A 23,290-nucleotide genomic window follows, 5' to 3' on the forward strand; every position below is an offset into this window, starting at 1 on the left:
CCATTTCATTTGTGTCCATGCTGCATGTGTGTGCTGTCCTAACTATTGCATATTACCACCATTTCCAAATGCCCATTTAGTGTTTATTCTGTAACTTTCAGAGGGCTTAGTAGATGTTATTCTCTACCATCAACCTGATGACAAGAAAAAGAACCGTGGCTTTTGCTTCCTGGAGTATGAAGACCATAAAACTGCAGCACAGGCCAGACGTAGATTAATGAGTGGCAAAGTGAAGGTTTGGGGCAATGTGGTAACTGTAGAGTGGGCAGATCCAGTGGAGGAGCCAGACCCTGAGATAATGGCAAAGGTGAGCCATTGTTTCATTCAAAGATATTTTTTAATTTGTATTAATAAGTATGTTTTATTTTACATTTTCTCCATAACTACTTTTTAAGATGTCTTTAAATTCTTTACAAAAATGATTTCTCCCTACTCAAATCTTCAGTCTGTAGTGGCTGATTACCCACTGGCATGCTTTTACGTCACACACAAATGCAAATGAATACAAGCACTATGCACCTCATGTGGTTCACGCCAAACTTTCACCTGTATTTGCCAATGCATCCAGAAGCCAAGTGCAACAGATTTTCTTTGTTTCTTTTCACTGTAATAACCTGTTTATTTGGTTTACATTTCCGGCATATGCTGTACTTGCAGAAAGCCAATTGACACGAATGAGCTATTAAAATGAATGTAATAAAGCCATACTTTAAAAATACGAAGTTGGCCAATGCAGGGTGAAAGCAAAACAAACTGTGCCCCCACGATCTTTGGGTACTTGGGGTAATGAATAGTATTTGGATACCAGATTATTGGTCCTAAAGAAAAGCTATAAAATGTAAATAAAACCGACACTATTGCTAAACTTCTATTAAAATAAACTTTCTAAAGTCTTGTGATTGGCTGGTAGATGGGAATCATGGGGATTCTCTGCTTTGATCACACATTAATAGAATCTCTATTGATGTATGGTAAATACAATTCTCAATGTCCATCCATCTTTGTGTACCATTTACATTTATAGCAAATTAATTTCCATGGGTTAATACAAGCAGCAGCTATTTTCTTTTTATACCACAATGGTGCCACAATAAACTAAAATATGAGACACCCTCCATTCCATAGAAAAGGTTCAAACAGAATATACAAGGGGAAAAATTAGACTGTGAAGTGAGTGACAATTAAAACACGTAACCCTCAATGACCCTGTGCCCTGGGAAAGCTGGACAGAAACGATCGGAGGCACTGAGTGTGAGTGCTCTGGAGACAGGTATAGTACAGGGAGAGAACAAGAGGGTGGAGGATCCTGCTCGTGAGAGCTTCTAGTTTAGGGGAGTGCACAAGGTCATTGGAATGATTGGGCCAAATGTAGCACAACTTTGCTTGTGTGTACATGCCCGCTAAGGGTGATCAGTGCTGTCCAATAGAGTATGCAGTGGCATACCTTGAAACCACTGTAATGGAGCTAACCGCAACAACAAAAATGCACTGCACAGAGTAATAAGTTTGACATCAAAGTGTTATGGACGGACAGACTAGAATCTGCTTATTTTACATGAGTTTGCATGCCTTGCACTTCATGAGAAGCAGCATTTCGATGCCAGTGGATAAAATAGCACTAAAGATTTATGTATTGTTTTTTTTTCTCTGAAAAGTTTCCATGCAGTATAAAGTTTGTACTTTTACTACTAAGCTAAGCATCACTTCGGTCTAACTTCTTGAATTGTCCTTTTAGGTTAAAGTACTTTTTGTGAGGAATCTGTCTTCCACAGTAACTGAAGAAATTCTAGAGAAGTCTTTTTCAGTTTTTGGTAAGCTGGAACGGGTGAAGAAACTAAAGGATTATGCTTTTGTACACTTTGAAGAGAGAGACTCTGCAGTAAGGGTGAGGCCAGATATCTTTTTACTGAATAAATGATATTGCGGAAAAAGTTAGCTCAGAAACATTGCTATTTTCATATCTAAACACTCAGGTTATTTGATACTTGTGTGATGGGTGAAATTTCCTTACAATAGTTTATTTACCATTCTACCACCCTGCTTTCCATAGTAATTCTAAAATTGTTGGTAATGTATACCTTTTTTGGCAGGGTTGGTAGGGGAACCTCCTATCTGGGTGCCCGCGGAATCATTTGGTCTGGCCCTCTGAGTTATTTTTTGCTAGCCTCATCTGGCTAGCAGGGTGCCTAGAATGGAACCCTGCAGCCAGAATTTATGCAGCAGTGCTGCCTGGAGCGTCCTTAGGACACTTCAGACGGTTACACTGCTGCCCTTACAGCTCCCCGGAGTATCCTCAGAATGCTCCAGGCATTGCTGTAATCACTGGCAATTGTGGCCCCGCCCCCATGTGACGTCATACAGAAGGGGCGTGACCTGCAGCGGCCCGCAAATAATGTTATATATATCAAAACGGCCCTCGGCAGGAAAAAGCTTCCCCACCCATGGTTTAAACCAAATGTTTTTTTTTTTGTTTGGTTTTTTTAAACACTTTTTTTTTTTTTTTATTATGCTTATTATTTATTATAGCCTATTTTAAGGGAATTCCACATTCTTGTTGCTTGTGGCCTTTATTGGAGTGAGCTGAACAAATACAGTAAATTCACACACACAGCAGAGAAATAGGGAGGATAGAAGGGTGAACCAGATTAGAGAGGTACTAAATCTGCCTTAGCATCAGCTAAGACTCCACATACTTCTCCCCTAACAATCCTATAGGACAGGAGAGAACCACAACTAACATTCTGCAGCTTAAAGGGTAAACAACTTCAACACATTAAAGAGGAAATACACAGAGAAACACCTAATGGTTTAATGTCCTTCATTTTTATTTCAATTCAAAACCTTCAGTCCTACTGAGATGAGTAGAAGGAAGAAAGATTTAGTTTGGCTTTCTTTTCATGAGATAAAAATCCTAATAATTTTGGATTGTTAATGTTAGAAAGCATTAAAACATAATTGAACAAGGTTTCTAATACATAGCATGTCTCACAGTATTAATATAATCAGCAGGATTCACATTTTTTTTTTTTTCATTAAAACATTAATGCAAAAAAAACCACTGGTTTAAACAAAAAACGAAACTGTTTAAACCAAATAAACCGTTTTGTTTTTTTTTGGTTAGTTGCATTCGATCTACAATGTGCAGAAATACCATCATTTTTCTTAGGAGGCATATTTAACCGAAAAAAACTACCTCAATAACATTTTAATGCATTACACCCTTACATTTAAAATGTATAAAATCTCTCTGTAGATGATGATATAATATTTTACATTTAACTGTTCCTGTATGGCCCATTCTAATTTACTTTTAGCCTCAACATGGGGGATGCCAAACTATCAGTTGTACAAAAGGTGTTTTGGGGCCCATACGTCAGCAATCACAAAAAAAAAGATTCACAGATTCTGTTGTTTTCCCCAATTTAGCGGTTCTCCAATGTAACAATATGCAGTTATTCATTGTCAATATGTACCAGTGATTTGCAGATCATTTTCACCAAAGAATGGACAATTAGTAACAAGATACAGTCTATAGGTTTAACTTGTTACTTTTTGTATAGTAATATCTGTTAAATGTTCTACATTACATGAAAGGCCATGGATGAGATGAATGGGACAGACCTGGAGGGGGAAGATATTGAAATAGTACTGGCAAAACCCCCTGATAAAAAGAGAAAGGAGCGGCAGGCCGCACGACAAGCTTCTCGTGGCACTTTGTGAGTATTTTGTGCATTTCATGCAAACCTGTTTTTAGCCTGCAAATGTTATAAAGAAAATAAATAAAATTAAAATATTAACAATACTGATCATTTATGAACTACAAAAACTGGGCTTGCATTTCTGCTTTTTTCTTTAAGGTCCATAGGGATCCACAGGGATACCATGGAGGTGTGTGTGGTTGGAGTGATCTGGGCACCAAACAGTTAAAGCTTTAGCTCCCAGGATGCCCCGAGCCTCCTCCACATAGGCAGACAGTTTTTCGTTTGGTGCTGGACAGATCGCACCTTTTGAAGAGGGGGACTGCTTAGGCAGTCCCAAGCTTTGCCGGGCAGACAGAGAGGTACAGGTAAGGCGATTCCCCGCTTGTGCAGTCCTTAACTTCGTGGTGGAGACCTGCCGGAGGACGCTGCAGTGGGGCGACTGGTTCGTCCGCTCCCCCACTAGACCACTGGGGCATTTGAATGCTGGCGTCGGGGACTATGTTAGAGGTCCCCTAACATATGTTAGAGGTTCCCGGCGGTTCATGCAGCAGCGGGGAGGTAAGCCTCTCCCCTGGCAGCCCAGCCCAGAGTGCGATCCCTCACCAGAGGTTTCCTGCCTCTAAGTTGCTCCTCCTCCTCCTCCCTATATGAGACGCTCAGCAGCCATTAATCAGAGGCATTTCTGAAGCTACAGGTCTCAGGAGATTTGGGTCAAGTCTCCCTGTATACCTCTCCCTTGGGCCAGGTTATACAGCGCACAAATCCTACCAGCCCTTTGAGGCTTGAGTAGTTGATTTAGTGCCCATTATATTTATATGCATTGTATGTGACTTGTGCTAGCTCTGCTGTGTGATATTCTGCCTTAAACTTTCTGACTGTCAGTTATATTTATCCCTGCTGCTCTTTCATAAACCCTCATCTACCAAGTGTGTAGGGGTTCCTTATTTCTTCACATTTACTTGTATTTGTGAAGGGTGTCGCATTGCATTATTAGCTTTACATTTATTGGGGTAGATGTACGAAGCCCAGAAGCGGTATCAGCGCACGTTATGTGCGCTGATACCGCTTCTCCCCGATGTATGATCGGGGGTCTGGGCGGTAAATGACAGGGGCGCTATGCGCCCCTGTCATTATCGGCGCTGCTATCTACAAGATAGCAGCGCCGATAGCCTGGGCTATGTACGAACGTTCATAACGTCTGACCGTTCGGTCGGCTGTAGCTGTCGTTATCGACAGCTACAGCCTGGCGCTAGCCTATCTCCACAGCAGGGACAGCGCTGTCCCTGCTGCGGCTGCTGCCGGCTCCAGGCTCCAAGCGGGGATCTCGCGATACTTGCGAGATCCCGCGCATGCTCAGTGGAGCCGGCCGGGAAGAGACACAGCGCATCAGCACTAGGCTGATGCGCTGCTGTCTCTAGCGGGTAGCGCCGGAGGGGGGAGTTAACGCTCCCCCTCTCTGGCCGATGAGATGTTTATACATCTCATCGGTAGTGCTTCCTGCTTCGCCTCGGTAAAGAGGCGAAGCGGGTAGCGTTATAGCGGCACGGTAAGTGCCGCTATAATACATCTACCCCATTGTGTGCTACTTATTGGCTATTTCTATACTTCTAAAGGCAATGATAAACAGGAGATTGAGGCCCCTGTGCTGGTTACACGCAAATCCTGTTTTGCGGGCTTGCCCTCTCAGGATTTCATACAGGATGGTCTGTGTGCTAATTGTTATAAATCTACTCAACCAGTCCACCTTACCAGCCCCTGTCCAGGAGCCACCTTGGGTGTCCTTCTTATCCTATGTTATGACGCAGCTAATGGATCGCTTATCAGCCCCCATGCTGCCTCCCACCATGGGGTACTCACAGCTGTTACAGCCTACTATGGATGGATGTTTATGCCACCTCAGTCAGAATATGGCTGAAACGTCTGCCGCCTCTTAGCAAAAGTTACAGATGGACAGTCCGTTAGCCACCAAAGCACATAGGCGGACTGTATCATCTTCTCAGTCTACCCCGCTATCTGATTCTGACGCATCATCTGAGGAGGCAGATGATGCACAAGGTTCTCTCTCAGTCACATTCGGGCGAGGAGCACCGTCATTCAACAGTGGATGTTACTGCTTTAGTGAGGGCGGTTAAATCAATCCTGAATATAGAGGATGATGGACCGGTCTTTAAGCCTGTTTAAACGTCAAAAAGTGATTAAGACTGAATTCTCTGAGTCGGAACAGCTCGCATGGGAGAAGCTTGGGGTACTCCTGGCAAACTGTTCCAGGTCCCAAAAAGACTAGCGTCTTTTTACCCTCTCCCTAATAGGGAGTGTACTAAGTGGGATGTCCCACCCACACATGAGGCATGCTTAGTCATAAGCTATATGCTGCCTTTACCGTCTACATCCTCCCTTAAGGATGCAATGGATAGAAGACTGGAAACTTGTCTCAAATCAGTCTGCTCGCTTTCTGGTGCTATCACTAGGCCAGTAATGGCTGCGGCCTGGGTGGCTAAGGCTATCGAAGGATGGGCAGAGGCACTGGATGAGAGCCTGCCATCAGATGTTACCAGGGAACAACTGTCCTACATCCCCCATATTCAGGAAGCGGCCTCTTATTTGGGAGAAGCTGCGTTGGATACTGGACTCTTTGCCTCTAAAGCATCTGCGACTTCGGTAGTTGCCAGCCAGGTCCTTTGGCTACGGTCCTGTAAGGCGAACATGGGATCCAAGTAGGCACTCGAATCCTTACCCTTCTCAGGAGATAGGCTGTTTGACGCAGAGTTGGACAATATTGTGGCTACCATGGCAGCCTCAAAATCTGCCATTCTGCCGTCAGCAGCTGCCCCTAAGACTAGGCTGTTCTCTTCTCTGTCTTTCGCCCCCATGGTAAGGCAAGATGACAGTCCTTTCCTAGGCATTCTAGTTTGCACAAGACTACCAAGCCACGTGTCAAGCAGTCTTGGTCGGCCAGACGTCCGGCTTCCAAGTCGAACGACAAGATCTCCTTCAGGGCAGGTCGGTCCAGATCCAGTCCGACAACGCGACTGCGGTAGCATACCTCAACCATCAGGGAGGCAAGCGAAGTTGGGCAACCCTGCGGGAAATGGCAAACATTCTGGTCTGGGCCAAAGGTCATCTCCTGGCAATATCGGCAGTGTTCATTCCCGGAGTCCTCAACTAGGAAGCGGACTTCCAAAGCTGTCAGGACTTACACACCGGAGAATGTGCTCTCCATTCGTATGTCTTTCAACTCCTGGTGGACAAATGGGGCCTGACAGTCGTAGACCTCATGGCCTTCGTCACACCCACAAGGTCCCCACTGATGGGTCCAGGACCAGATACCCCTCAGCCGCCTTCGTTGACGCTTTGGCAATGAGGTGGGACTTCAATCTCGCATACCTCTTTCCTCCGATCTCCTTCCTTCCGAGGGTTTTCCGAAAGTTTAAGCAAGAAGGCAGAACGGTGATACTAATAGCTCCAGCCTGGCTTAGTCGACTTTCATGCACTGACCTACAGAGTCTCTCCATAGACACTCCTTTTCCACTTTTTCTAAGGTGAACCTACTAGCACAGGGTCCTTGCCTGCACCTGGACCTACCTCGTCTGTCTGTGACGGCGTGGCTCTTGAGTCATCCCTGTTAAGAGCCAAAGGTTTCTCTCTCTCTGTGGTCCAGACGATGCTCAGGGTGCGTAAGCCTGCCTCAGCCGCATCTATTACAGATTTTGTCACTCTGATTTCCAATGGTGCTCCCCCAGCGGCTATGACCCTACAGTTTTTAGGGTCTCCAGTGTGCTTGCCTTTCTCCGTGCTGGGTTAATCATCGGCTTCCGTCTGGCATCCCTTAGAGTTCATGTTTCTGCTCTGTCAGTCTGGTTCCAATGAAGGATTGCTCCCCTGCCCGATAGCCGAACTTTCTTTCAGGGTGTCCTCCGCATTCAATCTCCTTTTGTCCCTCCGGTGGCTCTGTGGGATTTGTCCTTGGCTCTCTGGGCTCTACAGGTAACTCCGTTTGGACCTCCGAACTCAGTAGACCTCAAGTGGCTGACAGCGAAGACGCTCTTTTTCCTTGCTATCTTCTCTGCCCGCAGGGTATCTGATTTGGCAGCGCTCTCTGTGGCTCCCCATTTTTGATCTGTACCAGGGCTGAGTACCTCCCTAAAGTGGTATCCCGGTTCCATTTGAATGAAGAGATTGTGGTTCCGGCCTTCCAGTCCTCGGATATTTCTGCAGGTGAAGTTTCCTTGGATGCGGTTCGTGCTCTTCGGATCTACGTGGATCGTACAAATTCCTTGAGGAAATCAGATTCTCTTTTTGTGTTGCATGGCTTTCACAAGCGAGGCTGGCCAGCTAACAGACTGTGGCTCCATGGCTCCACATGACAATCTCTCAGGCCTACACGCAAGCTAATCTTCCGGTTAGAACAGGGTTACAGCACATTCTACTTGATATGTGGGACCTTCGTGGGCGGTTCGACGTGGCACTTCAGCTGAACAATTGTGCAAGGCGGCCACGTGGTCTTCCGTCCACACCTTTCTCAGTTTCTACGCCTTTGATACCTTTGCCTCTTAGGATGCTTCCTTTGGGCGTCGGATTCTCCTTTCTGCTCAGGACCGTCCCCACCCTTAAGGGAAACTGCTATGGGACATCCCCTTGGTATCCCTGTGGATCCCCTATGGACCCTGAAGAAGAAATTAAGAGATTATGGTAGACTTACCTTTTGTTAACTGTATTTCTTAGTCCAAAGGATCCACAGGGCGCCCGTCCTGACCCACCTGGTCTCATTGGGTATTTTTTCTCTTGCTCACTGATTCCTTCTTCTTCTGGGAGAGTGTTTCTTGAGAGCAATGTTCTTCCTTCTTCTCTTTCCTGCTCCTGCCTTGGGCTTGGCCACAAAACTGTCTGCCTATGGCTGGGGGCGGTGTATATGTGGAGGAGGCCCAGGACATCCTGGGAGCCAAAGCTTTAACTGCTTGGTGCCCAGATCACTCCAACCACACACACCTCCATGGTATCCCTATGGATCCTATGGACTTCGAAGAAATAGAGTTAACAAAGGTAAGTCTACCATAACTGTTAATTTATGTGGGCCTTCTTGTAACGCCCACTTCAGTCTTTTACGAGTAAAACCGCCTTCTCTTGTTCAACCAGTCTGCGATAAATCTTTGGTGGGCGGATATACCTGCAAATACTTTACAGGTCTTTTACTTTGGAACCATCCTGTTCAATAATCATAACTTTTCTATTATCCTCAGAAAATACAGCTCAATTAGCTTAGTTTAGATCTTCAATCATAAGTGAGGAGACATCAGGCTGTATCACATGTATAACATCTGTGTGTTTTGCATCACGTAGGCAGCTTGTGTGCATGATTTGCTCTTAATAAAGACCCACCCCTCTATCCATCCAACTCCCACCAACCAGTATTCACTTTTGCACCATGCCGAAGCAGCATTCTAGGCTCCTGAAAGTCATGCGTTCCGCATGAATGATGTAGTTGCAAAATTGTAGTTTAATGGTGCCACAAGAATATTTGTGCTGCAGTTTTCTATCTGGGTTTTCATAAATGGCCCTTATTGTGTCCTGTTCCGTTTGTAGTGCCAGAATTATGTTGTCTTCATTCTACTCTACCAGCTGTTGGACTACAATCCTACAATCCTCATTCGTTTGTGATGCATGCTGCTAACAATCGCCCTACTTAACTCCCAAACCTTAGAATAGTAGAACTAATAAGAATTCTCTCTTCTGACATCTCTTTTGTACATAAGAGATAAGGTATTATTCTCTCTGATGCTTAGATGTTTTAGATTTGTCTCACTAGCTGTCTTGCCATATTCATGCTCCCTTTAATCTCTAGTGACGCTCCCAGTCAATTGGCTCATCTTGTTCAGTTTGAGTGGTTTTGTTGACAGCATGCTGTTATTGGGTGAAAAAAAAACTTAAGGCCTTGCAGAGAACCTGTTGTAATCACTTATTCAGTGAACTTAAAAACATGACTACAAACAATCAAAGTGCTGAACGATTACAGTATGTCCCAAATAGACTTTGAAAGTAATTACCTTCTTTTAAAAAGACACTGAACTTGAAATGCAAATTATATACCAGCAAAAACCATGCAAGTGGCATGAGTAATTCTTTTTAAATAAACATTTTTATTAAGGTAACGACCAAGCTTCCTGAAATCTATAGATGTTAAATGGCAAAAAAATGTGTCAGTAGAGTATAACACATGTGTGGAGGGATATTTGAAAGCCAGCAAGCATTGTACTCACAAAAAGTTCAGTACTAATGATCAGCATATGTCTCTATACTTTATTTGGAGGGGAGGGGTGACTTTATGCTTTATCTGTGCTTCCTTGTAGTTGTAGTTTAAACCTTACTTATACCCCTTGCAGACAGAAATGTCCCTAAAACTCGGCATTTTTCCAGTCCCAGCCTGACCTCCCTTTCACACAGAAAAGCAAATTACTGGATCAAGCATTTCTACCCGGTAATTTGCTGATCAACACGGGTATTTCTTCTGTGTTAATGGGTCAACCCAGGTCGAAATTGCAGGGTCTCCGACCCTGGTAAAAAGCAGGGTTGAAGTCCTGGGAATTTTTACCCGGGTTGACCCTTTTACACAGAAAAAGGACCCGTGTTGATCAGCAAATTACCAGGTAAAAGTGCTTTACCCGGTAATTTGCTTTTCTGTGTGAAAGGTATATTAGGTGTAAGGTAAACTTATACAAGGTGTTTCCTGGCTCCACCTTAGATCACCATGGTGTGTCTCAAGCTAGTGTTTCTACTGTAGGGTATAGGCGTGGCAGAAACCACTAATCGATAATCGATTAAAGGGATAATTAGAGGGTAAAGTCGCGTATCCACTTGCCGATTTTAATGCGCGATTTAACGATAACTATATTGTTATCGTTCAATTGCTCATTAATCGTGCATGAATCGGGCACTAAAATGTCGGAAACGACCAGTGATGCGTGCTCCTGCTGGGCGTTTCCGACATCAATCATCGCCCTAACATGCCGGTCAATCTGCCGATAACGACAGATTGGCCATATTCGGGGATGAGGGAGGGGGCCTACACTGAACGACATATAGTTCAGTGTAGGCACTACACGGGATCAGGAACGACTGTACGATTACGATGTCGTAATCGTACTGTCGTTCCAAGATCTAGTAGTTTTCCTTCTCATGTGTGCAATACACTAGCATTTTATTGTTTTAACAGACTTTAAAGATATATTCCTGAAATTTATGAATGTTTTTATTACAAATTTAGAAAAATTCCCCAATTTTTTTTGCTGGTATAGAATTGTTCTTCATAAGTGATCAAAACTATTTTCTTTTTTAACTGTAAAACAAACTTTGCTAAAAGACAGATTAGAAACCTTCACAAACAAATATGTAAAGGTTCTAGAATTGTCGGGGACTCTGCATAGCAGTTTTAAATAGTTTGATTATTAAAACTTGCCAATTTATGTATCGATTGGATGTTTTTAAATCTGATGAAACAATAATATTTTAGTTTAACACATTCCATAAACGTTTAGTTTAGATCAGGGGTGGAGAATCTTTTTTCTGCCGAGGGCCATTTTGATATATAACATTATTTGTGGGCACACCCCCTCTGTATGTCATCACATGGGGCGGGGCCACAATCGCCGGTGATTGCAGCAATGCCCGGGGAGCTGTAAGGGCAGCAGTGTGACCGTCTGAAGCCTCCAAAGGACGCGCCAGGCGGCCCTGCTGCATAGATTCTGGCTGCAGGGTGCCATTCTAGGCAGCCTGGAAGCCAGATGAGGCCATCAGAAAAAACCTCAGAGGGCCAGACCAAATGATTCCAGGGGCCTTATACGGCCCTCGGGCCTAAGGTTCCCCATCCCTGGTTTAGATGGTCAATTTAGTTTGAGGATTTTAGAAGGTTTGTTTTGGTGTCAGCTAGATAGTGTGTTTGTTTATAATATCATGACTATCAGCCAGAACTTCACTTTTTCACTATATTCAGTGTTTGTCTTTTATGGGACTTCATACATTTATATAGACGCTTTTTAAGCTCACTGAATAAACTTGGTCACACTTGAAACCCATTTTCTCCCTCCTTTTATCTTTTTGAAAAGAAAAGAAAACCCTCATGCTTTATTTGATTATATGCCTTTATTGGTGACTTGAAGCTTATGAATATTAGATTCTGTTTAAGAAATATTTGTGAAAGCCTCACTGTTTGTTTTTAAATATCTAATCTTTGTGATTGTTTCATGAGGGTCACTTGGGTGGAAAAAGGCAGTACTCACAAAGAAATTAACCAAACAAATAAATCCGGCGCTATCTTTAGTAAAAAAAAAATATATATTTCTAATTGTAGATCAACAAAATATAGATATTTGTCAAGTGCTACTGTGAAATATGTCCAGTGTGCCCCACTATCAATATCGCATTTAGTTTTGTACTCACTAGGATGGACTCATACCTTAGTTAGGCCATGCATAGCTAGATTTAAAAGAGAAGAACCTAATATATATATATTCATTTAAACCACTGCATTGGTATTTGTTGTGTGTGTTTTTGTTTGTTTTTTTTCCCCCTATTTTTTTTAAGGCGAAAACTCCCTGCATATGCTTATACTTGGTTTATATTCATAGGTATGATGATTATTACTATTATCCCCCCCCTCGTATGCCTCCATCAGGCAGAGGCAGGGGCCGTGGAGGCAGAGGCGGCTATTCATATCCCCAAGATTATTATGGCTATGAAGATTACTATGATGATTATTATGCATACGATTACCATGACTACCGCGGTGGCTATGACGATCCATACTATGGGTATGATGATGCGTACCCTGTGCGAGGGCGAGGAGGTAGAGGTGGCAGAGGTGGACCTCCACCACCTAGAGGCAGATCTGGTCCTCCTTTGCGTGGGGGGCGCTCCAACTATGTGCCAAGGGGGTCTCCTATGGGCCCTCCTAGAGGATCCAGAGGTGGACGAGGTGGGCCTTCTCAGCAACCACAACGAGGTCGCAACTCGCGTGGCAACCGTGGAAGTAGAGGTGGGAATGTTGGTGGAAAAAGAAAGGCAGATGGGTACAACCAGCCAGACTCCAAGCGCCGCCAGACCAACAATCAGAATTGGGGGACCCAACCCATAGCCCAGCAGCCTTTGCAACAAGGTGGTGATTATACTGGTAACTATGGTTACAGTAATGACAACCAAGAGTTTTATCAGGATTCTTATGGGCAGCAATGGAAGTAGGAAAGGCTACTACAAACATAACAACAACAAAAAATTCAAACACCTACATTTATATATACATATATATAAACATAAGGCACACACGAGATTCAGTATTGATTTTTCTGTAATTTGTAGTAGGCTCATCACTATACTGTAAATAACTTTATTTTTATTATCATTGTTGTCCACCAAGTATGAACTGATGATTCAGTGATGGATATTTTTAATTAGGGGGTTTCTTACACTCCAGTCAAGCTGGGAACCAAGATGTGAACTCTGAAAAGTTACTTCAATATTCTATACCTTTCAGGTCTCATTGACTTCTAGATTACAATACTAATGTTTCTTGGTTACATCCCAGTTATCTTGATTTAGATCTTCGCCTCCTCACCATGTTATTGGTGGGCACTAGTCTGATTATTGTACTTAGGCAGGTTTTGGAGTGTTTAGGGGACAACCTGTAGTAGTTTGTGCAGAAAACATTTTTTTTCCCCTGGTTAATTTACCCTTAACTTTAAAGTCTCTGCAATAGGATTATGCTGTATATAAATGTAAACACTTGTGGTCTAGTAGTTTTAAAGGTTGTCTTTATAACCAAACATTTTAAGATGTCATGTATGTTTTGCATTCCTAGATATAGGTTTATTGTATTTTTTTAATTGTTATTTGATTTTTTTTTTGGAAGGGAAAAACATGCCCTACCAATTTGTTTGGCTTGGTCTCCAGAAGCCTTTGCAGTATGTTCTGTGACTGTATTCCAGTTTTCTTGTTAATGTACAATTTCAATAAAACTGTTAGCAAACAAACAAATCACAAAAAAACAAAAACTGAAAACAAAAATCCACTGCAAGCAACCTTGTCCCATTTCCAAACATGGTTGTATACTATTAAAAACAGAAAAAGAAACAAAAATTCTGACTTGTGATTCTTGCAACAAACACAATTTCAAGACTAGACTGCATATGTGAGTGATCAAATCTGCTTTTAAATGAAAACTTGTCTATTGAGAAACCAATGAACATGTTGAAAGTGATCTAGATGTCTTCTAAAGGTCATGTGGCAGCAACAAATTAATCACACTGCTTTTATACTCAGTTTCATAGATTACCAATAAGCACTGTGTGGCTGGTGAAGTGCTTTATTTGGGACAAAAAGCAACTCTTATGCTGCCCATCCACTAGCAGCCCATAGAAAAGACAGCACGATTACGACATTGTAATCGTGCAGTCGTTTCTATGTCTGTGATAAGCCTACACTGAACGAGCAGTCGTTCAGTGCAGGCTCATCAATCATCTGGCAACATGCTGAACCTGACGTTATCGTCAGGTTGACCAGCATGTTTGCACGATGATAGATGTCTAAACGACCAGCGGGCACGCGCATCGCTGGTTGTTTTAGACATTTTTGCAAACGATTGAACAATCGTTATCGTTCAGTCGCGCAACTTAATCGTCTAGTGGATGGGCAGCATTAAACTATCATTTTTATTTCTGTAGACCGGATGGGTGAAATTAAATTTTTCCTCCACATAATACTAAAACTATTAAAATCTATGTATACACAGCAACAAAAAAATATGTTGGATGGAGAAGATGGAGATCCAACTTGCATTTTTGAGACTCCTATCTCTCAAAATGCACAAAAACACATGTTTTGCAAAGCTTTCTTAAGTTCCCCAGGTTTCATCAAACCTTTAAACAGATTATTGTGGAGCAGACGGCTTATGCGGCAAATGCAAATGGAAAAACTGATCAATGAGTTTCACAATGCATTTAAGTGTTATGGAATTTACAAAATTATCACATGCAAATAGTTGATTTTAAATATACTAGATTCATCTTGGAAAGGTGCATATTTTCTAACTATGCTGCTCATTGATGAGATTCCTGGAAGTATAGTTTCTGTCCTTTACAACACCCATTTAATAGCCTACTTCATAGGTTCCCAAACTCAGGGCCTGATTCAGAGCCGGACGCTCTGAACGAGCGCCCGCTCTGAATCAGGGAGTTTTTTTTTTTTTTGGAGCGTCCTCCTGGACGCTCGCATAACTGTGGGTTACCACCCACAGCCTATGCGAGCGTCCATGATGATTATCACTATCGGGCTTGCGACGAGACCCTGCGGCAGGGTCTCGGTGACCGCATGCCCTAGAGTGATTTTGGCTCTATCAGAGTGATGTCAGTGGGGCCGGACCCAGACGGTAGGCATTCCCATGGGAACGCCTCCGTCTGGCAGCCACGCCCCCGGCACGCCCACCAAAGGGGGTGTGCTGTCACTCAACATCGACAGCACGCCCCCTTTGGTGCGAGAGCTGTCGCTATCTGGGTCTCGCGCATGCGCACGACGGAGCTCCCTAGGGCACTATCGACTCGCTTGCGAGCGCTCGCGAGCAGGTCTGAATCAAGCCCTCAGTCCTCAAGGCACCCTCACAGTCCAGATTTTAAGGATATCCATGCTTGGCCACGGGTGACTATTTATACCTCAGTCAATTTGATTTAACCGTCTGTGCTCAAGCATGGATATCTCTAAAACCTGAACTGTTGGGGTGCTTTGATGAACCGCGTTTGGGAACCTCTGGCCTACTACCTTTTTCCTGTCCATATTTTATAACAGGTTTAAATTAGCTGCTCCTGTTAATCTGATCTTTAAAGCTGGGCATCCACTATACAATTTTCTGTCAGATATCTGTCCAATCTGTCTGGCCAGACATCACAGTTCGGCGGGCATTTAAATTCACCCGCCCAGTTGTGATGTCAGTGTCAGCGGGCCCTGCAGCCAGTGTACGGGTGGTCGGCGGGTCGCCCGTACACACAGCCAGGTGCACTGATATATCTGAAAGATATATCTGCATCGGCAGTGCTGCAGGGCTGACCTGTGTATGCACTCGCGATATATCGTTTGCTGATCGAACAAACTATATATCGACAAGGGTGTACCCAGCTTAAGCATTCGTGTATAAATTAGTGCGACAGAAACTTAGCAAAGATTCTGGACCACTTGGGTAAAACATTGTTACTATATTACACAGGTACTCAAACTCGGTCCTCAGGACCTCAAACAGTGCATGTTTTCCAGGTCTCCTCACAGAATCACAAGTGAAATAATTAGCACCACTTGTAGATCTTTTAAAATGTGTCAGTGAGTAATGAATACACCTGTGCACCTGCTGGGTGACCTGGAAAACGTGACCTGTGTGGGGTCCTGAGGACCGAGTTTGAGAACCACTGCTATATTATATTGCTCTTGCTAGTATGGCAGCTTAAATCATGGCTTTCTTTTTAAGTGTGTTGATTAAACCTATACAGATATCAGACATAGAGATCTATATATCATTCCAAATTACCTGAAGTTCCTCCATAAAGCATTATTTCTTTCACTGAAGAAGGGATGGAGGTTTTAAAAACTTTTATTTTGAATCAGACCCTCCAACATGTTTTTCACCTGATCAGAATTTTTACTCCTGTACTTCCCATTATATTTGCAGTTACCTGTTCTTAATTAACTGAAGTGTTTATTAAAAGAACAAAAACCCTTTTAATTGTATTCAGCACCAGCAAATGCAATAGTACATATCAGTGGGAATTTGCCAGTATAGCCCACTGCTGCAGTTTTCTAACAGTAAATTGACCTTTTAGAGCAATTTCAAAATACAGTATAATCTTCATCTTTCTCCTCTAATGCATTTGAAAAATGTTAACGTGAAAGTTGGTAATTTTGAAAATTGCTACACCAGGCCTCTACATGGTATGCTATATTAATCTGAATTCTGACCACTCTAATATGATGGCATTTTCAATATTGCCATGCTACCTTTATATAGCCTTTTGGTTTAGCTTGTTGTGTGATTGATAATAAATACTTTAAAGGCTACTGAAATATTTTCAGACCTGCAGAATTAGGCAGTATTGTATTCAGATTTTCTAGTTAATAATAATTCTGTCTGCTCGGGTTGTGTTTTCAGTGAGTAGTCATTATTATAATTGCACAGGTCAGGAGTACACATTGCAGTTTGTACAAAATACTGCAGGATCTTTGGCAAGTATTGTACCAAAGTGTTCAAGTTTCTGATGAATGTCAGTGATACATATAATAATGAGTGGACAGATCAATGCAAAAAAATTAATAAAAAAATAAATCTCTTTTGTAAATACATTAATCTCATGTGCTGCATATGTATTTAAAAATATATACATACACAATTGATGTGATGGTCTGAATTTGAAAATCAAAAGTTGCTTGATGGAATCTTCCCTAAAATTGTAAATTGTTCTTAATTGGGATCTTATTAAAGTTTTGATGTTTTCAAATGTACATGGGGAAAAGCTTCACAAATCTGTTTGATTATTTGGTCTGTTTAAAACTGAGGTTAGTTAGTTTCTACCATGCTGCGTGACAGTCCAGATTTCAAATTTTATTTGATCACTCATTTAAAGCAGTCACAACAAAACCAACCTTTAATGTCTTCTATATTATGTATGAAAACCAAATTCATATTCCAAACAGGTCTGAGCAGAGGATGCAAAGTCAGCTCACAGATCTCAAAACTAAACTGAGCGTGGATTCTTATTTCAAGATCTACATCAAGAATCTTCCATTCAAATTTTTCACCGTGCAATTTCCTTTTGCAAATAAAGTGATTATGTTCTTGAAATTGAATTAAATTATTAAATTTAAACTGTTGAAATTTTGAAATTGTTCAAAAATTATTTTCATTGAACCTTAATTTGTGAATGCAATCCACTTCTGTGTCTTAAATTTAATTGGGCTTAATTACACTAGTAAAATGTCCACGATTTTCACTTTGTATAATGTAACTTGTCCTTTGGCTCTGTTTATTATAACTGAACTAGTTGGGCAAAAATAAAAATAGAAAATGCCACTTATTCAAATAAGCTGTTTATTAATCCCTTCAATGGAGGAAATTCAATTGTTTTTTCGCGAGTCCAAAAGTAATGGGAGCCCGACGCAGCTATTCGACTGTTTTTCAGGCAGGCGCCCATTACTTTTCATGCAGCTTGGGCCCCCAAACAGCCGACTATTTGCACATTTCTGCAGGCCACCTCAGGAGGGTGCAAGCAGAAATAATGGGCACCTGATCTGAGCAGTAAATGAATAGCTCCGTCGGACACCCAATAAACAATTGAATCTCGCCCAATATGTTGTTGCATGAAATCTTATTAGGCTAAAACAAAATGAACTATTTTTGTAGGGGAAGAATAAGATCTACTTCTTGTTGTAGCTTTGACCATTTACTATTAATGCAATTCGCCTAGCCCCACATGGGGCAATGGCCTAATGTGACACTGATCTATAATGCTGATTTTTAGATTTCTGTTCTGTTTTATTGATTCGTGTATGATAGGATTAAGTATCAGGGATGTTGTGCCAGGTTGTTAAGCTTGTGGTTTGTGGCTTTTTCTCTTTGCTAATGTGACTATTTTTGCCTACTCTTTTCTGGATAGGAAATCCATCTGATTTGTGCACATTTTTTCTTGTAGCTTATGATGGTGGGATCTACCCATAAATTACAGGTTAATATAAGGAGAAAAGGCATCGGGTAAAATTGAACAGTACACTTCTACTATGAGTTACCTTTACGGGAAAATATTTTCATATAGAATATATAAGTTTTTTTCCCTAAATACTGAATTAGGAATCTGTGGTTTGCTTAAAGGAATGATCAATTTAGCACAAATTGACAACTTGTTTTAGGGAAGGGATGGCACCAAGGGGAAGGGGCAACCACACAGACTTTTATACATAGAGAAGCAGCTCAAAATTGGTGGTGGTGTGGGGTTAGAATTGAGTTGTGCTCTAGTGGACACACTTGTTCATAAACCTATTTTCAATGCAAATCTTTCATTATGATTGTATAACCCAAAATAAGGTATTTGCTAATTTTGTGGGTTCCACTTGACTCTGCCCACCAGTTATTTCAGGATTGGGAAGCAAGATAACTGTTAAATGACAGAAGTGTGGAGTAACACTGTATTACATTAGAAGGCCCTCATGATTTATTAATTTACACACCAGCCTTTCTACATCAGGGTCCATAGGGTATCCACAGGATACCTTGGGGTTATAGGTGATTACGTCAGGCATCGGGCACCATAGAGTTAACTTTTCAGCCTCCCAGGATGCATCAGGGTCCCCCTCCTATACCCCGCCCCCGAGCCAAGGCATCTCAGTTTCGTTGGTGCCCGGCTCGGAGTCGGAGCACCTGTTTAGAGGGGGGCTAAGAATGGCCCCTGAAGTTTCTTTCAAGGCAGCTGTGGCTGCACATCTGGGAGTACAACATGGACAGTCACTGCTGACGTCCATGCGGTCTCCCCTACACCCCGCCGGTACCAGAACGCCGTTACTGATCCGGGGATGCTGGTAAGTGTCTGGGGATACGGCTAGCGGTGACCCCAGATGCTTCGGACCATGGCCGGATCTAAGGGGAGCAGGTAAGCAGCGGGGGTCCCACGGTGGGTCCCTGCTGAGAACATGGTCCACAGTCCCCAGGCAGGGGGCTCCCTGGGGACTGGCTGCAGCGTGGAGCCAAGTACTAACCTGCGCTTCCACTATCCCCCTGGGACAGCGGGCCACAGCTGAGCGGCGAGTACTGCCGTGTCCCAGGGGTTAATTGCATGCCAGGGGAGCGCGCCTTCCCTATATACAGCCGGCGCCTCCCCGGCTGCACACAGCTCTCTCTGCGCTGCCGATTGGTCCTGTGGCAGTGCTCCTCCCCCAGGCCGGCCTCCTCTCTGCTCCTCGGTGGCCATCTTTGCAAAGCATGGTGAACGCTGCTGGAAGCTGCTGATCGGTGGCATCGCGGTCTGGGTCCCCCGGCATACCTCTCCTCCGTTGGCTTAAGGTCAGTGTATCCAACGCTGTGTCCTACCAGACTCTGTGTAGTTGAGAAACAGCACTGATAGTGCAGGGATTAATTTCTTCTGCATTGTATGTGACTTCTGCTAGCGCTGCTGTCTGTACTTTCACTTTCTACTGTCAGCCATTTTACTGTCCCTGCTCTTACTCTGCTAAAGCCCTTGCAGTGCGGTGATTGCAGAGTGTTTCTCCCACTATTCTAACGAGTATCAGTGAGAGGGGTCACATACTTCCCATCATGTCTGAGAGTGAATTTCCTCTCCAGCTTATGTGTACTAAGTGCAATGTACCAATAGCGGAGGGGGAGGGTAACGCGGAGGGGCTATGTCGGCAGTGTTATTTATTGGCACGGCCAATTACTGTCACGGCTTCGGTACAGGAACCTCACAAGGCTTGTTTCGCTAAGGCGCTTACAACCCTAGTGGGCAAGTTAGCTTCGCCACCTGCGTTTTCCCAGATGGGATTGTCCCAACAGTCAGTGGTTTCGTCACCCATGCAGGGTTTCCTGAGACAACTGATGGTACCCAACAGTCTCCCTATTTCCCCTCCCCAGGTTTCACAGGAGCCTGCATGGGTTAATTCTCTGACGTCTTCAGTACAGCATTTGTCGGAAGTTTTACAAGGGGAGTCTGTGTTGCGGCCACTTAAGCGGCCTGTGGCGTCTCTGTCTGCTCCTTATGAGGATGACGACGTGACATCCGATGATGGGGAGATTCTGGATCTATCTGACCAGGAACCTCTCCGTACTAAAGAGTCAGACGCTAAGTCAAAGGTATATATTCCTGGCCTTATTCGGGCAGTCCGCACGGCTTTAGTTATTGTGGATGATGATCCTCCAGTGTCCAAATCCAAATATGCCTTATTGAAGGATATTAAGGGTGACGCCACAGTGTTTCCTCTTTCTGGTCAGTTATTTTTCTAAGTGGGAATCCCCTCCGCAGGTGGATTCCCATGTGACACACCTAGTCAAAAGTGCCACTTTTCCGATGCCTTCCATGTCCTCCTTGAAGGATGCTACGGACCGCAAGGTGCAACTCTGCCTAAAGTCCATTTATTCCCTTGCGGGGGGAACGTCCAGACCGGCTATGGCCGTGTGTTGGGTAGCCAGAGCTATGGAGCACTGGGCTGATAGTTTGGAGGCATCTTTGGACTCTGACTGTTCGGCTGAACAGGCCGAGTTGGTGGGCAATCTCCGGGACTCGGCCACTTACATCAATGAAGCGGCCTTGGATATCAGTATCCTTACCTCTAGGATTTCTTCTGCAGCTGTTGCTGCTCGTCGCACCTTATGGTTGCGATCTTGGAAAGCGGACGCTGATTCCAAAAAGGGCTTAGAAGGTTTGCCTTTTAATGGAGAAGTCCTATTTGGTCCGGATCTGGACAAAATTGTGGCTACGCTGGCAGCAGCCAAATCTGCATGTCTCCCGTCTGCTACGGTCCCTTCAAGTTCTGGTACGTCGTCCTTTCGGCCTTACAGGGCCCAGGGTAGGCCTAAAGCACAGTCTTTTCACCGACAGGCTGGGCCCAAGAAATCGGCCAAGCCCAGGAAACAGGCCTGGAGTACCAGACGTCCAGCCCCTAAGTCAGATGACAAGCCTGCGGCCTAACGGTCTGGGCCTCCCTTTGTGGGATCCCAAAGTGGGAGGCCGCCTGCTTCAGTTCGCCCAGGCTGGAGTTATCGTGCCTGTTCCATTCTCCCAGAGGGGCCAGGGTTTCTATTCCAATCTGTTTTTGGTGCAGAAACCCAATGGGTCTTACCATCCAATACTCAACCTCAAGGCCCTCAACAAGTCCTTGAGGGTGCCTCGGTTTCGGATGGAGACCCTTCGGTCCATTATTCTGGCGCTGGAACCTGGGGATTACATGGTGTCATTGGACATTCAGGACGCTTACCTGCATGTCCCTATTCTTTTGCGCCATCAGCAATACCTCAGGTTTGCAATCCGCAACGAACATTTCCAGTTCCGGGTGCTGCCTTTTGGACTGGCGACAGCTCCACGAGTGTTCACCAAGGTCATGGCGGTCATGGCGGCTCACCTGCGGAGGCAGGGAGTCCGAATGTTACCGTATCTGGATGACCTTCTGTTGTTGGCAGGGTCTCCAGAGCTCCTTCTACGCCGTCTGGACCTGACGATTGCAGTGCTGCAGCGTCACGGCTGGTTGATAAACTGGCAAAAGTCCACCCTGACCCCGTCTCAGAGGATCCTGCACCTCGGGGCCTTGTTGGACTCCAGGCAGCAGCGGATCTTTGTGACGGAGGAAAAGATCTCTGCTTTGCAGTTGAGGGTGCGCAGTTGTCTGCAGTGGTTGCTGGGCTCAATGGTGTCAGTATTCGACATGGTGGAATATGCCCAGTTTCACTCCAGACCTCTGCTGCAATTGATCCTGTCCAAATGGAATGGACTGCCTCAGAGTCTAAAGTCCCAGACAATGGTGCTCACTCCGGGGGTTCGCCTGTCTCTAGCCTGGTGGTTGCAGACTACCCACCTCAACAAGGGTCGCCCATTTTGGGTGGCGAACTGGGTCCTGTTAACAATGGACGCCAGTCTCCGGGGCTGGGGAGCGGTCACGGGTCCACACTTGTTTCAGGGCAGGTGGACTCAGGCAGAAAAGGAGCTTCCAATAAACATCTTGGAACTCCGCGCAGTGTTCAATGCTCTCCAGCAGGTACATCGTGTTCTCCAAGGTCACCCCGTGCAGGTCCATTCTGACAACGCCACCACCGTGGCCTACATAAATCGACAAGGAGGAACCCGAAGTCGGCGGGACTTGCAGAAGTGTCCCGCATCCTGGTCTGGGCGGAGCACAATCTCCCAGCTCTATCAGCAGTGTTCATCCCGGGAGTCCTCAATTGGGAAGCGGATTTTCTCAGCCGGCAGGACGTACATCCGGGATAATGGTCTCGGCACCAGGATGTCTTTCAACTTCTGGTGGACAGGTGGGGTCTTCCAGAGATAGACCTCATGGCGTCCCGGCACAACAACAAGTTGCCGATGTACGGGTCTCAAACAAGAGACGAAAAGGCGTCTCTGGTGGATGCTCTGTCCGTCCAGTGGACGTTCCAGTTTGCCTACCTCTTTCCTCCGTTTTCCCTTCTTCTGCGGGTAATCCGGAAATTCAAACAGGAAGGAGGTACGCTCCTGTTGATAGCTCCCGAGTGGCCCAGGCGGCACTGGTTCTCAAACCTCCAGAGTCTGTCAGTGGACGTTCCTCTGCGGTTACCACTGCAGCCGGATCTGCTGTCACAGGGTCCTTGTCTTCACCCGGACCTGACTCGGCTGTCTTTGACGGCGTGGCTGTTGAGACGTCCATGTTAAGGTCCAGAGGGTTTTCCGGCTCTGTGATGCAAACCATGCTCAGAGCTCGGAAGTCATTGTGTGTGGCATACGTTCTTCCAGTGGTGTCGACCTAGAGGTTATGCCCCTCGGGAGTTCCGCCTCTCTAGAGTGTTGGCTTTCCTACAGGCTGGCCTAGACCATGGGCTTCGCCTTGCTTCCCTGAAGGTG

At 44.5% G+C, this 23,290-nt stretch overlaps 1 protein-coding gene across 2 annotated transcripts in view; it reads left to right on the top strand.

The window, feature by feature from the left end:
• Positions 1 to 13,839, top strand: part of HNRNPR (heterogeneous nuclear ribonucleoprotein R) — a 46,830-nt gene extending 32,991 nt beyond the window's left edge. For both annotated transcript variants that reach the window (XM_088451164.1, XM_088451165.1), the window contains exons 6-9: positions 102 to 307; positions 1,736 to 1,885; positions 3,595 to 3,716; positions 12,320 to 13,839. In XM_088451164.1, the coding sequence (XP_088307290.1) occupies positions 102 to 307; positions 1,736 to 1,885; positions 3,595 to 3,716; positions 12,320 to 12,929 (1,088 nt within the window). In that variant the 3' untranslated portion in view covers positions 12,930 to 13,839. The remainder of the gene's footprint in view (positions 1 to 101; positions 308 to 1,735; positions 1,886 to 3,594; positions 3,717 to 12,319) is intronic.
• The last annotated feature ends 9,451 nt before the right edge of the window (positions 13,840 to 23,290 follow it).

This window comes from Taudactylus pleione, unplaced genomic scaffold (genome assembly GCF_031769625.1).
Source record: "Taudactylus pleione unplaced genomic scaffold, aTauple2 ptg000539l, whole genome shotgun sequence".
Classification (NCBI taxonomy): Eukaryota; Metazoa; Chordata; class Amphibia; order Anura; family Myobatrachidae; genus Taudactylus; species Taudactylus pleione.